Source organism: Acomys minous, assembly GCF_964271855.1.
Source record: "Acomys minous genome assembly, chromosome: 8".
NCBI classification, from domain to species: Eukaryota; Metazoa; Chordata; class Mammalia; order Rodentia; family Muridae; genus Acomys; species Acomys minous.
The window spans coordinates 17,622,643-17,638,680 of record NC_140489.1 but is presented as its reverse complement, the minus strand read 5'-3'; the positions used below and the strand labels follow the sequence as shown (position 1 = coordinate 17,638,680).

Here is a 16,038-nt window from a genome sequence, read left to right as displayed (position 1 = left end):
AGGTAACTGCTTTGACCCTTCATTTTATGTGTGAATAAACAAACCAATACGATCAAAACATACTCAAAGTTTCATCGGCAACAGAGAGGGACTAGAGTATTTGCAGAGCCTATTCTGTCTAAGGAACTACTTACTCCAAACAGTTTCCTGTGTTTTGATTGATCCATTAGAGTCAACTTAGGGCCTGCTAGATGTCTTGGTGGGGACAATGGCTAAGCCTAATGATTTGAATTTGATCTGAGGAACTCACACGCTGGAGGACAACTGACCCTAGAAAGATATTCTCTGATTTCCACACTGCCAGAAGCACACACACACAATAAACAAATAAAAAGTATGTGAAGTCAATTTGATCGATCATCCAGCATATTTTTTCTAATAATTTATCACGTTACATGCATAATTTTGGGTTTCTCTCCTGCATCCACAAATATATACACACACAAGTCACAATGTAGAGACATTCTTACTGCAGCTCATGGTCAGATATTTCTTAGTGCTTCCTTTTCATGCAGAAATTTCTAAAATGTTGGTCATTTCTAGAAGCTACTGAAATATGCCTAACATGTGACTAAAGTGACTTCAAAAGCTCCCCCTGATGGGCCGAGAAAATAGCTTGTCAGTAGAATACTCGCCTAATGCCCAAGGTCTCAGGGTTGATCCCTACAATCCCCTTAACAAATGCTCTCATGACTCACTCGTATTAAAAGGGAAAATGTTACCTACTACTGAATCTTTGTTTTACACTGAGGAACCTAGGAAGAGCTAATCTACTACCAAAAATATTTGAAGATATCTAGTAACTTCTACATGTCTGTGAGGAAACTGCAGTCAACGCAAAGACCTTGAAATACCTAGGTGAAGTAGGTTAGTCATCCTCAGCAACAGCATCAGAATATAACACACACATTAAAAAGGCACCTTCGTCCTCAACTTTTTCTGTGTACTCCAGCAAAACATACCTGTTCTTTTTCTTTCAATAGCTGTTCAAAAGCAAGTGCCTTCTCTCTCATCGAATGGCATTCAAACTCTTTCTCTCGTAACATCATGGAGAACTTCATATTGGTCTCATGTAACGCCTGGTATTCTGTTTCCTTCCCCTTGGATGCTTCTACTATTTTTTCATTTTCTCCTTTTAATTTAGAAATGTCCATTTCTAAAATCAATATTCTCTCCTTCAAATTTGTCACTGCCTGCCTCAAAAGCTCATTCTCAGTCACTTTGTTAGTGAAATTCTCATTTGAAGAATGTAACTGGTCACTTTTGGCTTTGATTAAGAGGTCTTTTTCCTTAAGTAAGTTTTGTAAGACTTCTTGTTTCTCCTTCAGCTGTTTAATTTCTGAATCGGTCTGTTCGTGTTCTTTTCTTTCTGCCTCCGAGGACGCAGCAATGGAGTCTGACAGCCTGTGATTGTTTTCCTGGAGCGTTCTAATCGTGGCATCTTTTTCCTGCAGTGATTTTCTCAGATCATCTACTTGTTGAAGCAACTGCGAAGACTCTTGTGGCCCAGACGACTGGCTTGCTTTAAGAGGCTCTGCTGACTGAGTGGTAGGAGATAAGCCAGAAGAGAACTGAGGTGACATAATATCAAGTTTTCCCAAGAGTAGGTCCTTGGTATTACAAAGCTGCCCTATGCTATGCTGAACTTGTGCCAGTTCCTGCCCAAAATTCTTAAGTTTGGTTTCATTCCGCTCATAACTTTGAATCAGGCCAGTGTAGTCCACTTGTAATTTAGAATTGTTATCACTGTCAACCAGAACCTGTGCCTGAAGCTGGTGAAGCTCCTCCTGCAGCTGGGCTGACTCGTGCTGCATGTTCTGGACTGTGGTCATCACCTGCTGCTTCCACTCCTCCATTTTCTTCACCTGCTGCTTCAGTTTATCCCGCTCCTGCAAGAGCTCCTCGAACTGGTTGCTGTTAACACCTCCAGCCTCGCCACCCGTGCCAGAAGTCTGCAACACTGTCAGCAGGGTCTGGCACTTCTGACTCAGTGCATCTATTTCAATGTCTTTTTCTCGAATGATCCTTGATAAATTCTGAATGGTTTCTTTAAACATATCTTGACCACTACTTTCAAATCTAGTGGACATTTTTTTATTCTCATCTTGCAACTTAATAAGCGCTGCTTCTTTGGCACTGATAATATCTATCATTTTGTGATAGTCTGTTTTTAGCTGGCTATTTTCCCTCGTCTTCTCATTCAACACCATCATTACTTTCTCTCTTTCCATGGCGTAGGCATGCAGCTGCTGCTGAAGGTAGGCGACATCCTGGGGGTAGGAAGCTGAGGAAACCCTGGCGTGAAGAGCTTGTATCTCCAAGTCTTTCTGCTGGATAATCTGGGTGAGCTTGCCGACCTCATCTTTGGACAGCTGGTCAATCTGCTTAGTTAAAGAGATGTTCTTTTCATTCAGAAGCTGAATCTCCAGCTCCCGTTCTTTGATTCCCTTCACTAACTTTTCTGTTTCAGCTTTAGATAGATCATGCTTTTCACTGCCATTTTCTATATTAAGGCTCTGAACTTTTGTTTCTTGAAAAATATCAGAATTGTCTGTTTGAAGGTCCCGTCTTTCTTCATGCAACTGGGCTTTTATTTGTTCAACTGTTTTTTGCAAATTCTTAATTTCTTCATCTTTTTCTAAAAAAAGCTGGGTGTGTGTGATACTCATCTGCTCATGCTGGTACTTAAACTCATCCATTTCTTTCTTCTGCTCCTGTAGAGTCTGAAGCAGTTGCATCTTATTCTGGTTTTGATCTTCAATCATCTTCTGGTGATGTTTAATTTCTTCTTCCAGATGACTCTTGATTGTGTGCAGCTGGGACAGCTCAGACTCCAGCTCCGTGGTGCCGTCGGCGGCTCTAGGCTCAGGCGCGGGCACAGTGCGACTCTGCTGCTCCCTGAGGCGCTCCAGCTCTTCCTGCAGGTGGTTGTTCTCTTCTTTCATGGATCCAAGATTTCTATCCTTTTCCTCTATGGTCTGCCTTAAAGTCTCATTTTTCCTTAAAGCCTGAGCACATTTGTCTAATTCCTTCTGCAGTTCTGAACTTTTTTCTTTAAGTTTCACAATACAAATTTCTTTCTCGTCTATAAGTTGTGTCAGTTGTTTCTGCTCTTCTAAACTAGATGACAATGTTTCCTTGGTGTCTTTATGATCAGTAGCCATTCGCTCAATACTCTTTTTGAGTCCTGCTATTTCCAAGTCTTTTTCTTGGTTGAGCTGAATTAAGCGCTCACGTTCCAGCTGTAAGGCAGAGGCATTCAGGCTGCGCATGCTGGGCAGCTCCTCGATAGCTTGCTTGTGCTTGTTGACTTCTTCCAACAGCCTCTGTTCAGCTTGACACAATTCTGCTTCTAGCTGTGCCTTTTCCCATTCCAGCACGGCAGTTTTTTCCAGAGAAATCTGGTTGTTGCCAGAAATTGATTCTTCCAACTGATTTCTTACATCTTCACATGCTACAACCAACTTTTCATTTTCCGCTCTGAGATCAAAAGCGACTTGTTTTAAATGCTCATTGAGCTGTTCTACTTCTGAGAGATTCTTCTTTAAGTTTTGAACTTCAGTTTCCCTTTCTTTAAGTAAGGCATCCTTCAAAGGCCTGCTGGAGCCTTGAGTTTGAGACTGAGCTAACTCACTCCTGACTGTGGCCAGCTCCTCTTCACTTTGTCTGATGTGCTCCCTCAGTTCACAGTTCTCCTTCTCAATGGTGGAATTATTCTTCTCTGATTTACTTAGCTGATCTACTAAATCTTCTACTTTATCTTCAAGCTTCTGCTTGGCTAACTGTAATTCACTTAGAGCCCGTTCACTGCGAGTCAGCTTTTCCTTCTGCATGTCTAACTGCTTGGTTACATTCATTTTATCATCCTCCAGTTGGTGGACTCTCTGCTTTTCATCATCCAGATCTTCTTTCAGTTTCTTGATGACACTATTTCCTTCACTTTGCTGTTTTGATAGCTGATCTTTTATCAAAATCACATGCTGAAAGAAAAATAAATTTGCACTGTAACTTTGTGACATTTTTCTCATGCTGGTGTCTAAAGAAAGTTTTGTAAAATTTCATATATAATAGAATAATAATCTGATATTTCTAATCCTTCTTTAAAAAACAACTTTCTATCCCACCAAGTCTCACAAAATAATTTACAAAAAGTCCATTTTATCATTTTAGGGATAAGAATCTAAAATTTAAAAGGCTCTGGCTTTTTTTGATCATACATATTGTTTCCAACTTTTAAACACCAGAGCAGGCTTCAGCCGATGGCGGCCCTCAGCTGTCTCTGCAGAGTTTACCAAAGCACAGCCACGCTTCCTTGTTCACACATTCTGGCTCAGGGCTGAATAGCTGCAAAGGAGGTACGGTCTGCAAGGCCAAAACATACTTTTACTAACTAGCACATTAAGGGCAAAGTTAAGACTCTGACTACATCATCAATGAACTAAAATATGAAAGCACACGATTTTACCCTCCTGTGTTAGTTAGCTCAGCACCCAAATGACCAGCTGCAGTGCGCTCTCCAGCCTCCCCAGCTAACGCAGGGTTACCTTAGTAGCCTCCTCGTTCTGCTTGTCCAGTTTTTCTAACTCAGCCATAAGTGTTTCATTCTCATGAATACTCTGGCTCAGTTCTTGTTCCTTCACCTCCAAGTTGAGTTTCAAGTCGCGTACTTGAGAAAACAAATCTATGTCTCTTGTAGCTGTACTTTTAATGGCTTCATATTCACTGCCCAGTTTGGAAAGTGATATCTGAAGTTCTTCCTTAAGGAGCAAGAGGACAAAGAAGGCAGTATATACTATCACTCAAGAAGAGACATGAAAAGATTGAACATACAGCTGTAAATAAACATAACTGGGAGATCTATTTTCAGTCTTTTGTATTGAAAACATTACTGAACAAGCCACAGCCTTCAGTAATGTAGTTTTACTCACAGCTCCAAGGAAAACATTTCTACAACTCTGCATTTACTTTCTTTGCAGAGACCATTCTCAGTGCAAAGCGTTTTCTATCCCAGTCTCATGGCTACCACCCTTATCTTCATGCCTGCCAAACACCATTTTATTAAAAGTCCCCAATCTCCCAACTATTTATTTCTACTCCCTAATACCCAGTCAACTAAATTAAAAAAAAAAATCAGTACTCAGTCAGATTAGCTCTAATTAGGAAATAAAAGATCTTCTTTTCTCATTTAAAAAACTTACTAATTATTTGATTGTGCTATGATACAAAGCCTTCTCTTATCTAAATAATGTCCCTATCTGCTTCCTTTAACTTCTGAGCAGGTAACCAGGTTCCCTCTCATATACCCAGCATTACTAAACACAGACCTACACATGTATCAATAGTCTACCATGTGACAACACTTTTCTTGAAAACCTAAGAAATTAGACAGTTCTCTATGATTCAACATCATTTCTCCACAATTATGTCTTCCCTCAGTAATTTTTTAAAATTGAACTTTTCTGGGATCTACTTTGGAATTTCCTTTAAAGAACCAAGTAATGCCATGTAAAGGAGGCCGTAAAGCTGTGAGAGTGTCTCCACTACCTTTCTCCTTTCCTTCCAGCCCACATACTGATGCTGAACTGTCCTTAAGAGATGGAGCAGGGGGCTGGGGTTCTCGCCCGTCCCCTAGCACTTGTGGGGCTGAGGCATGGAGGACTGCTATAAATTATAACAGGTCAGTCCAGTCTAGGAGACAGAGTGAGACCCTATCTTAAAAAACAGAAAAAGAGGAGGGTGAAAGGGAAAGACAGCTCAACAGTTAAGAGCCCTTGCTCTTATAGAGGACTTAAGTGTGGTTCCCAACCCCCAGATGGTAGCTCGCAATAGCCTGTAACTATAGTTCTAAGGAATTTGATCTCTTTTGGCCTCAACAGGCACGAAACATGCATTTGGTAAACATACTACATGTAGGCAAAACACCTGTACTCATTAAAAAAAATTGTAAAAAGGGAAAAAAAGAGAAAGAAGACAGTATTTTCTCAAATCCTTCTGAAGTTCTTTGTCCACTTAGGAGAACCAGCAATAACTCACTTCAGGTTGAAGTGAAGAGCACAATTGGCATCACTACATGGGAGACAAACACAATGCAGGGAAGAACTACAAAGAATACTGGCCATCACAAGGAAGGAGAACAGTCATCAGAAAACTGAAAAATAAGAAAGGCTGGCAGGCCCGAAAGCATATATCAAGAAATCTACAACTTGAAAGTGTACTTAGACCAGTTAGACATACACACACAGCAATAAAAAATAAAGTGATAGTGAGTCACTACCGGCATTGCGTGGACAGAAAGAAGCCAGCAAAGACCTCAGAGTGTCCAGGGCTGTACACAAACAACTTAGAATTGAAAGACCTATCATGTCTCTGAGAACACTGCCTATATAACGATGAGAAGATAAGCTGAAACTACAATGTTAGGGATATAAAAGCAGTAGAGATATCGTGTTGACACTGGTATTTTTTTAAGTCTATATATGGAAAGCCAGACATGTATTGATATATCCAGGAAAAGTATTCTTGGAATTTGTAACAGACTATCTCTGGGAAAGAGATCATGTAACAAAGGCATGAAGTTTTCAGTAAGTATTAATGAATACATTCATCCATAAACACATGTTACGTTAAAGAATTCACAATTTAAATTGAATTGAAATTCTGGCCTTTAACTCAACTCCTCACTGCCTCTATGAAAGGACTGTCATTGGTAAATTAATTCTCAGAGAAACAAACATAACGCTTCTCCCTATGCCAATGTATCACAGCACTCTATTCCACTAACATAAACAAACAAACAAGATTCCATTTCTAACAGTAAAACTACCCCTCTGTGCTGCTCATCAATATTCTTACTCCTACTGACATGACGGCCATGTTCTGGGGCCCATAAGCAAGACCTCTCCACCCACCTGTGTAGCCGCCATCAGAAGCCGTTTCTGCTCTGCTCAGATCTGTATGCCTACTGGCTTCTGTTTGCACATACACTCTGGCCAGCCTCTCACACTCTGACCCTTGCCCAGGGACTCCAACCTGGCTGTCAAGCGTATCTATCAGTCAGCTCAGCCTTGTTCTGAGGACTCTATCACTAAACATTCCACTTTCATATACACTGATCCTTCGCTGCGACCTATGACACACACCATTTTAATTCTGCCCCATTTTAACAACACCTACCTTTTCTTGACTCAGTAACAACTTCTCTTTTTCTAAAATTTGGACACACATTTGAAGTTTCTGATTGTCTTCAGCAAGACTGTTTTCCTATAAAAAACATTAAAGTAGTATTTTTAGATAACACAGAATTTCCAGTTTATAAAAAGCAATCTAGTTGCATAATTGTGCAATGCTACTCAGTATATCTTTAGTAACATGTAAAGATTAAAATAATTCAATGTTGGATAGTTTAGAATCAGCCTTTCATTTTAGACATTCTCATATAGTATTTCTTTATTATATTAAAAAAAAAAAAAGCTGGGGATGGTGGCGCATGCCTTTAATCCCAGCACTCAGGAGGCAGAGGCAAGTAGATCTCTGTGAGTTCAAAGCCAGCCTGGTCTACAGAGCAAGTTCCAAGACAACCAGGGCTATACAAAAAACTCTGTTTTGAAAAAGAAAATGTGTGTGTGTGTGTGTGTGTGTGTGTGTGTGTACATATTTACAAAGTAACTTGTAATAAATACACAAGATGACTCAGCAGGTAAAGGTCCCTGCTGTTCAAGCCTGGGAGTCTGAGTTTGATAGCAGGAACCTATGCAAAAGTGGAAAGAAAGAAGGGACTCCTAAAATTATCCTGACCTCCCGTCATGCACACGTGCATGCATGCACACACACTTGGAGACACACCCATAAAAAGAAAAAAAAAACCTTTGAATTTTTGAGGAAAATCTGATATAGGATCTGGTTACTGTCTATACTGTTGTCAAATTCCTCTGCAACAATATACATTTACATAAGAAGCAAATTTATAATACAAAAATTTCATTATTAATCATAAAGCACAAGGTTATTAAAGCTCCTAGGATAAATTTACATGAATTTGTGAGAAATCAAAAGATAATCAAACATAACAAACCAGAACTCCCTTTGTAAAACAATGCCCAACACGTTCTCCCATAACAGAAGTTACCTGTTTTAAGCTACTTAGTCTCATTATTTCATTTTCAGCATCTGTAAAAACAATAAATGAACCTGACATTACTCAGAATATCTTAATAACTGACTCCCACATTCAACTCAGAAGTGCAGCCCATTGAAACAAAGTATATTTATAGACACAACTAGCAAGCAGGTTGACCGTCTGAAATAAAAAACATTTGTGCCATTTTTTATTTCTAATACAACTATTGTGGTAAGTTATAAGCGTAAAGCCATATTAAAATCCAATGCTTTGGAAAAGTGTAAGAATTATTACTGTGCTCTGGATGAGGCACCCAGTTACTATCCTGATAAAAATAGTAACAATTACGTTTCAAAATATAACCAGAAATAGTATAAGGTCTAAGACTGTTGTTTAAAAAAAACAAAAGCCCCAAACAAACAAAACGTGAAAAACAATAAATACAAATTTACACCCTAGCAGTATAATTACCTCTCAAATATCTAAAGTGACTTAGAAATGAATGCACTACATATAGATCCATAGAGAAAAACAGGGCCACTGTGTAGACAATGTAGCAAATACAACAGGGAAAGAACTAAGAGAACACTGGCTGGAGGATGTACAGAGTTCATTATGGCTAAAGCTTACAAAGCTGGGCCATGGAAACAAACTGAGGAAGAAGATAGGGACCAGACGAACAGACATGACATGTCCAATTAACAAAGTTCAGATTTCATCTTCAAGTTCTCAGGAAGCCATAAAGTACTATAAAGTAGGAGACTAACTGGCTTTGCATTTCTGAAATTTTATTCCAGTCGCATAATAGAAGGAAAAAGAAGATGGACTGAGTAACAAAAACCAGAGAATAAATAGCCAACACTTTTCTATCACTCACTTGGTATGAGATGCTATTGAAAAGGAAAATGCAGATAGTATGGAGGCCCCTTGATCACTCCAGCCCTACAAGGAAGATAATACTATTACCCTATTGAACACTCTTGCTTTTTAAAGACTGATTGGCATGTGTGAATGCATCTGTCCTTGTCCATAGGCCATGAGAGGGTGTTGTATTTCCTCCTCTGTAGATCTCCGCCTATCTGGTAGTCCTTTGAGGCAGGGTCTCTTCCTGCATCTGGGTCTCATGCTTCCTAGGCCAGGCTGGTAGCCAGCAATCCTCCTGTTTCCATCCCTCAGAGCTGGGCTTACAGATACAAACAGGATGCTGGGTTTGATAAATGGATGGTGGAATTCAAACCCTGGTCCTCATGACTGTGCAGCAAGCACTCGTAACAACTGAGCCACCTCTCCAGGCCCCAACCCTCTTGTTCTTAAAACATTTTTCTACTTTTCTACTTACTCCACTAGGAAATCTGTAACAGTTAACTCAGGCAATAAGCAGTTATGACTGATTGAAGTAATCTCATGGTTATAGAAATAGGAAAAGAGGGAAGGACTAGGATAACAGCTCTATTGCTAAACAAACTCAAGTGGCTCACTCAATATGGTAAGTAAATATACTTATTTTATAAATGAGCAGAGCTCCTTAGAGTTCCAGAGCCCCACTGAACTGCCTCCCTTTGCCCAAGTGGCAGCTCCAAGTGCTGATGCACCCAAGAGACCTGGTCCCTGGGGATGCAGTCCTGAAATATCACTCACATAGAAAGAAGTCAAGGAAATAAAAATTACAGAACTTGGTCACGGTTGGTTCAGATTTCATCTTCAAGTTCTCAGGAACTTCTAGACTTCTAGAATTGTGCTTTACAAAGGTTGGGGAAGTAATAAAGGAAGGGAGAGGAGAGGAATCTTACTTTAACTTTAATTTTAGGTTGAAAATCGATGTTATGCATAGAGTTGGCTATTCAGGACAGGCATGTAGGATACAGATATGGGTGTTCACACCACACAAGAGCTAGAAACTTGAAGAGCAAGAATGACGCAGTTCGTACAGTTTATACTAAAAGATTATTAAATGCCCAATAAAAACACATCTTTTCGGCTGAAGAGCTCCCTCCCACTATCTTCCTGCTATGAATGAATAGTGGTATCTTGCCTATTTCCTTTAATACTCAACTTTCTGTACTGGTACTTAAAATATTAAGTGCCAACAGGAGCACAGACCACCTACAGCTCCATCAGTCAAGCCTTTGCTTCTATACACATCACTTCAAGGAGTAACAGTGGGTTTCTGCTAATGTATCTCTAACTGAAGAGTCTGGGCTCTGGTTAGCTGCAGACAGTATTCAGTTCTGTCTACATTAAAGAAAGAGACCAGCACATATAAGTAACCATTCCTACATCCATAAACATTTCTCAGAAATCTACCTGGCTTCCTAAATCACTGACCTTCTTGTAAACACCTAGGAGAATAAGGAAGGGAGCCAGAGAGACATCCTGCTAATCCTTAGCCCTTGTTAGCAGACAACTATTTGGTGCTAAATCCAAATCCCACAACTCTACTAAAATTACATAGTCATTTCCATAAGCACTCAATTTCCATAAAATGTGCAATTATTCAACTGTTTGTCTCTAAAAAGAACTAGTGTGCCAAGAAACACCAAGGTAAGTTCCAAACATTCTATACCAGTCAAAGCTTGCTGTAATCTCAAGACCTCTGCAACTGAGGAACCCGGTGGAGGAATCCTCGCCTCCTCCGTCACAGCATCACTCTGCTTCTGAGCACCAGGCTGTGACTTGCTGCGTTCCAGCTTCAAGTGTTCACACTGCTCGGTCATCTGTCTGTTCTCTACTGCCAGTCGCTCTTGTTCTTTCTTCCAGACTTCTCGGTCGTGTTCTGCAGAAGACAACCTTTTATGTATCTCTTTTATTTTATCCTCAAGTTCTTCAATTTTTTTGGTAGATTCTACTTTTTCCGTCTGTAAAATATGAATAGTGTTTTGCATCTCATACATTTTAGAGTGATCAGTTACAGAAACTCCCGAGCCACCTGAAACATAAAAAAATAAAACAAGAGGAATCAAATGTCAAGTTTCAAAAAATAAGTTGCTTGCTATATACAATATAGACTTGAGAGTTTAGAACTTGGACAACTTAAAAAGTTAAATTACTATATTGTATCTGTAAATAAATAAGAACCAAATACTTCATTTGATTCAACTACTAATGTCTATATATTTGAGCGTGAAACAAAGTGAAAATATCTCAATTTTGCTGTGGTGTCATCAGCAAACAATGCAACTAACCCACAAGCTGTAAGTTATTTACGTAAGTGCTGAGGGCCTTTCCATGTCTACAGACCCGAAAAACCTTGACCCCACTGCAAACTAAGCAATGAGCAGAATGAGCTACTTCCTGTCCCATGGAACTTGGTCTAAGTTTACAACAGTACTCTGATAGTCTGATCTACAAATCATCTTAAAGTTTGCAACTTAACAATGTCATCTAGTCTGTGAAGTTAGTAAACTCACAACCTTGCTGTAACAGATTTTCCAGTTCTTCGATTCGCTCTTCATAGTCACTTAGCTCCTCCTGATGTCGACGACTTATCTCCGTCAGTTTCTGTTGATGTGCATTCTGCAGTACTGACATTTCATGCTGATGGTCATCAATATCCTGACTTCTGTTCTGTTTCAGCTCCTTAAACAAATTTAACAATGTGTACAATCAATGGATAATCTAAAAAGTGTTTCATTTCACTATTGTCTAAATTTTGTATTATTAAAATTAATTATCTGAACATATTAAGCTGGAAAATGTTCAACCACAGTGCCCAAATAAAGACAATTCTGACAGATCCATGCCTCCTCAGGGTTTAAAAAGCTGTCCTATTTTTAATGGGGAAACATAAGAACACAATGAAACAAAAGATAGGTAAAGTATTTTTCTCTTATACCTGTGGCCAAAAACACCTTTTTTTCCCCTTAAGGACATATTCCCTCAATACTAGAACCAAGATCCTGGCTTTGTTTTCTTGTTTTGAGTCAGGCCTTTCTTGTTAAATAGCTATGATTAGTCAGGAACTTAATACATAGTCCAGGCTTCCCTTGAGGTTATGGTAATCCTCCTGCCAAAGCCTCCCTCTTACTGAGATTACAGGGGCTTATGGCCACATCCAGCTCTCTAACTAATCTTGGATCTTGAAAGCAGTGAGGTCACTGCTAACATCTGACAATGAGCACAGCTAGTCACATTCTTGTCCTTTGGAATGCAGTCCACATTTCCAGCAGAGCCCTGGTGTCAGTGAGTGCTAGAAGTATCATTTAGCTATGTCATCTAGACTGTGAGACTAGCCACCTTGTTGTAACAGTCTTGGTTTCCCTTCTGCTGCTATTCTCTTGCTCAATCATCCTTCTGTCAGTCTTGAACTCCCAAACAGCAAGGGCAGGGCCTCTACCCAAGCTGATAAAACATCTCTCCAGGTCCTGATCTGGAAAAGCATCATTAGTCTGGCTAGTGTGTTCTGCGAGAGTCACAGAGCTGTTCCCAATCCTGCCCCTCTTGACACAGACAGCCTGGAAATCTTCCTTTCCTTACCGAGCCTGGGAAGGTTCTTATATATCACCAAGGATCCTAGTAAGTAGCTGCTACTTCCCAAGAAGGAAATAATCTTGAATCCTACGCACCTATGTACCAGCACTGCTTTTACACTAACACCTCTGAACAACCCTATAAAATGGATGTTATGACTGATGAAAGGAGACCCTGAGAAAAGTAAGTACCCTGTCTCCAAACAGCACATCTGATAGTGGGTGCAGCCAGATTTCATGCAGATCTGACTCTAGGATCTACCTACACTTTTAAGTAAGCCAAAACTTAAAGTTCTATACCTGCCTATAATTTAAAATAATTCCTGCCATGATGAATATATGTACACAACTTTTTTCATAAAAGAAATAACTACAAAACCCAGCAAAATTCTATTACTAAGGTAAAATAGTTATTTACAGAGAATATTAGCATTCTTAGATGTTAACATTCTTAGCGAATGTCAGAATGTCAATACTCTTTAAACCCAAACCTTTAAAATGTATCAACCTAGGAATATGAAGACTTAGGAATAATGAGAAAACATTTAAAACTAAGTGTTCTTGAACATACATTATTATAAAGAATAAAAAAGCTGAATATCATCATCTAAACAATCAAGTTATAGCTAAGAGCCCTACTAATTTGTCTTATATCTTTATAATCTACAGATGTTAGATACATAATAGATATCAGCAATCAACAGTTGGATTTACCTTAATAATATTTTGCAGTTTGCAGATTTCAGTTTGTTCAGAGCTTTGTGTTCCCTGCACCTTAGTTTAAAAAGAGAGATTTAAAAAATAATTAAGCTAATCTTTTTGTAAAGCAGAAAGTCACAAACTTTATTAAAAGCATATTGTTTTGTAAAACACGAGCATTTCCCAGACATATTCTCACACACTTTTCAAAGCCCTTAGTCTATTAATACATAATAAATAAAAAACACCACAGTCAAGAACTTTTTAAGTAATTGAGATAATAGCTCTACAAAATAAAGTTAAGAGGGAAGGAACAGAATATTTTACTGGCTAACCAAAATATGAATATGAGGATAAATGAGTAGCTTTCTAAGATGATAGAAAGTTACCTGATACTAATGCCAGTAAATCTTTTAAAATTGTTTTTATGGCGGGTAGAGTGGCACATGCCTTTAATACCAGAACTTGAAAGACACAGGCAGATGGGTTTTTGTGAGTTCAAGGTCAACCTGGTCTACATAGTGAGACCCTTTTCCAAAAAACTAGTAAATAACTACATAACATTTTATATAGGGATGAGGATGTAGCTCCATTAGTAGAGTGACTATCTAGCATTAGGTGTCCTTGCGCCTGAGTTCCAGCAATACATAAACTGTAATGCCAGTACTTGGGGCCAGGAGGACCAGACATTCACAATCATCCTTGACTACACAGGAAGTCTGAGACCAGACTGGAAGGCATGAGACCTTGCCTCAAAACAAACTAAAAATAAAATGATTTTATCCAGAAGATCACTACCTTAGTACAGAATAATCTTTAGTTTGACCAAAACACCTTTTAGATTCCTTTTATAGTAGTGTACTATCAGGACGGAGACATGCTGAGGGGCTAAGCGTGTGTACTGCTCTTCCAGGATTTTCATCCAAGTCCCAGCATTCGTCAGGCAGCTCAGAACTGCCTATAAACTTCAGCTCCAGGGGTCCAAAGCTTCCGGCCTTCACAGGTACCTGCCATCACATGCATAAATCTACACACACATGTACACAGCCTACCTACTTACCTACATACACACACACACACACAATTAAATTTTTTAAATGTGTAGATAATTGATAGCTAGTAATTTCATGTATTTATAAGATACACTGTGGTGTTTCAAGTCATGTACATATTATGTTCAAAGCAGGGAAATTATAACCATCGTCTCAAATATTTAGTGTGCTGACATTATCCAAAATCCTCTCTTCTAGCTATTTTGAAATATACATTATTACTATGATCTATAGTTACCCTAATATACAAAGAACACCAGAACTCATTTCTCTCCTGTATAGGTAATTTTGTTTTTGACCAACATCTACTATCTACTCACCAGCCCTCTGCACTACCCAACCAGACCTATAGTCGCCATTCATTTATCTTTACTAACATTTATTATATGACTTATTACTTAACCAAAGCTACTCTGGGATTGAAAAACAGAACATATAATGGTAAGACTCCAATTCTCCAGCCAAAGATGGCTATCTGAGCAGGTGCACTGGTGCACACCAAAATCCCAGCTAGGCAGAGGCTAAGAAAGGAAGATGGCAAGTTCATATCAGTCTGGGCAACATAAGAGATAGGGAGGAGGGAGGCACAGCAAGGAGAGAGGCTCAAGATGTGGCTTAGTGTCAGAGCACTTGCCCAGCATGTAACAGTCCTCATTCCAACCCTCAAAATGTGTGTGTGCATAAAGTAATCCCTCAGACAATGGAAATATTGTTTATAGTAATAACTTAGATTTCTCACCTGTAAAGTAAAAGGAGTAAACATTTCACACAATAATGATAATAATATACATTGAAGCAACATGTGGAAACATTTTATAAAGTGTAATAGAAAAAACCTTTTTTTTTTTTGCTCTTAACTAGAAAATAAGCCTTGCTGAAAGGTTCCAATTATGCCCTGTCTACTCTCATATCCAATATTTATCTGCCATATACTAAGCATTCAAGATATGACAAACATATTTTTTTTTTTAAAGAAAAGCTTCTTCTTCTCCATTAAATCTTAGTCTGACCAGTGCTTCTTTCACTTGCTTATTACTTGGTGGAGTTTTTTTGTTTTGTTTTGTTTTTCTTTAAAAACCAAGATCTTGCTATGTAGGGTGGTCTTAAAGTCTTAATTTTCCTGCTTCAGTCTCCCAAATGCTAAAAATACAGGTATGCACCACGCTATTGAGATGGTTCAACAGGTAAAATGCTTGCAGACACCTGACCTGAACTCAATCCCTAGGGCTCACCTGGAGGAAGGACAGAACTGACTCCATTAGCTGTTCTCTGAAGTTAACATGTGTGCGTTAGGTAACTCCTTCTCACCCACATACACATATGAACAAATATAATTTTAAAAATTAAGATGTGTTTATCACAATTGCTTGGCACTTCTTTAAAGTTCCTAAGACCCTAAAATAGATACTAAATTGGAGTCTACAGACACACGGGAGACCCATGCCATTATCAAGACGTCAGGCTATTCTTTATGTGTACAGTTTGCAAACACGGGCTTCAGGTAGGTAAGATGGACAAAGAGATAGCCCTAGCTTAGGTTTTGAGTACTGGAAAAGTCCAGCATGTAGTAAGCATACAAACAACTTTGAGATGATTTTTCATTTTCATAGCTTGATGACAATCACAAATGATGTACACACTTGGGATTTTTAAAAACATACCAAAGTATACTTGTATATGCTGTATTTTCCCTCAGATCCATGAA

At 38.9% G+C, this 16,038-nt stretch overlaps 1 protein-coding gene across 2 annotated transcripts in view; it reads right to left on the bottom strand.

The window, feature by feature from the left end:
* The window catches only part of TRIP11 (thyroid hormone receptor interactor 11), a 69,974-nt gene that overhangs the window by 39,074 nt on the left and 14,862 nt on the right, over positions 1-16,038 (bottom strand). For both annotated transcript variants that reach the window (XM_084792661.1, XM_084792662.1), the window contains exons 5-11: positions 13,297-13,356; positions 11,527-11,692; positions 10,680-11,042; positions 8,126-8,166; positions 7,174-7,260; positions 4,545-4,757; positions 963-3,980 (exon numbers count right to left, since the gene is read on the bottom strand). In XM_084792661.1, coding sequence (XP_084648787.1) covers positions 963-3,980; positions 4,545-4,757; positions 7,174-7,260; positions 8,126-8,166; positions 10,680-11,042; positions 11,527-11,692; positions 13,297-13,356 — 3,948 coding nt within the window. The remainder of the gene's footprint in view (positions 1-962; positions 3,981-4,544; positions 4,758-7,173; positions 7,261-8,125; positions 8,167-10,679; positions 11,043-11,526; positions 11,693-13,296; positions 13,357-16,038) is intronic.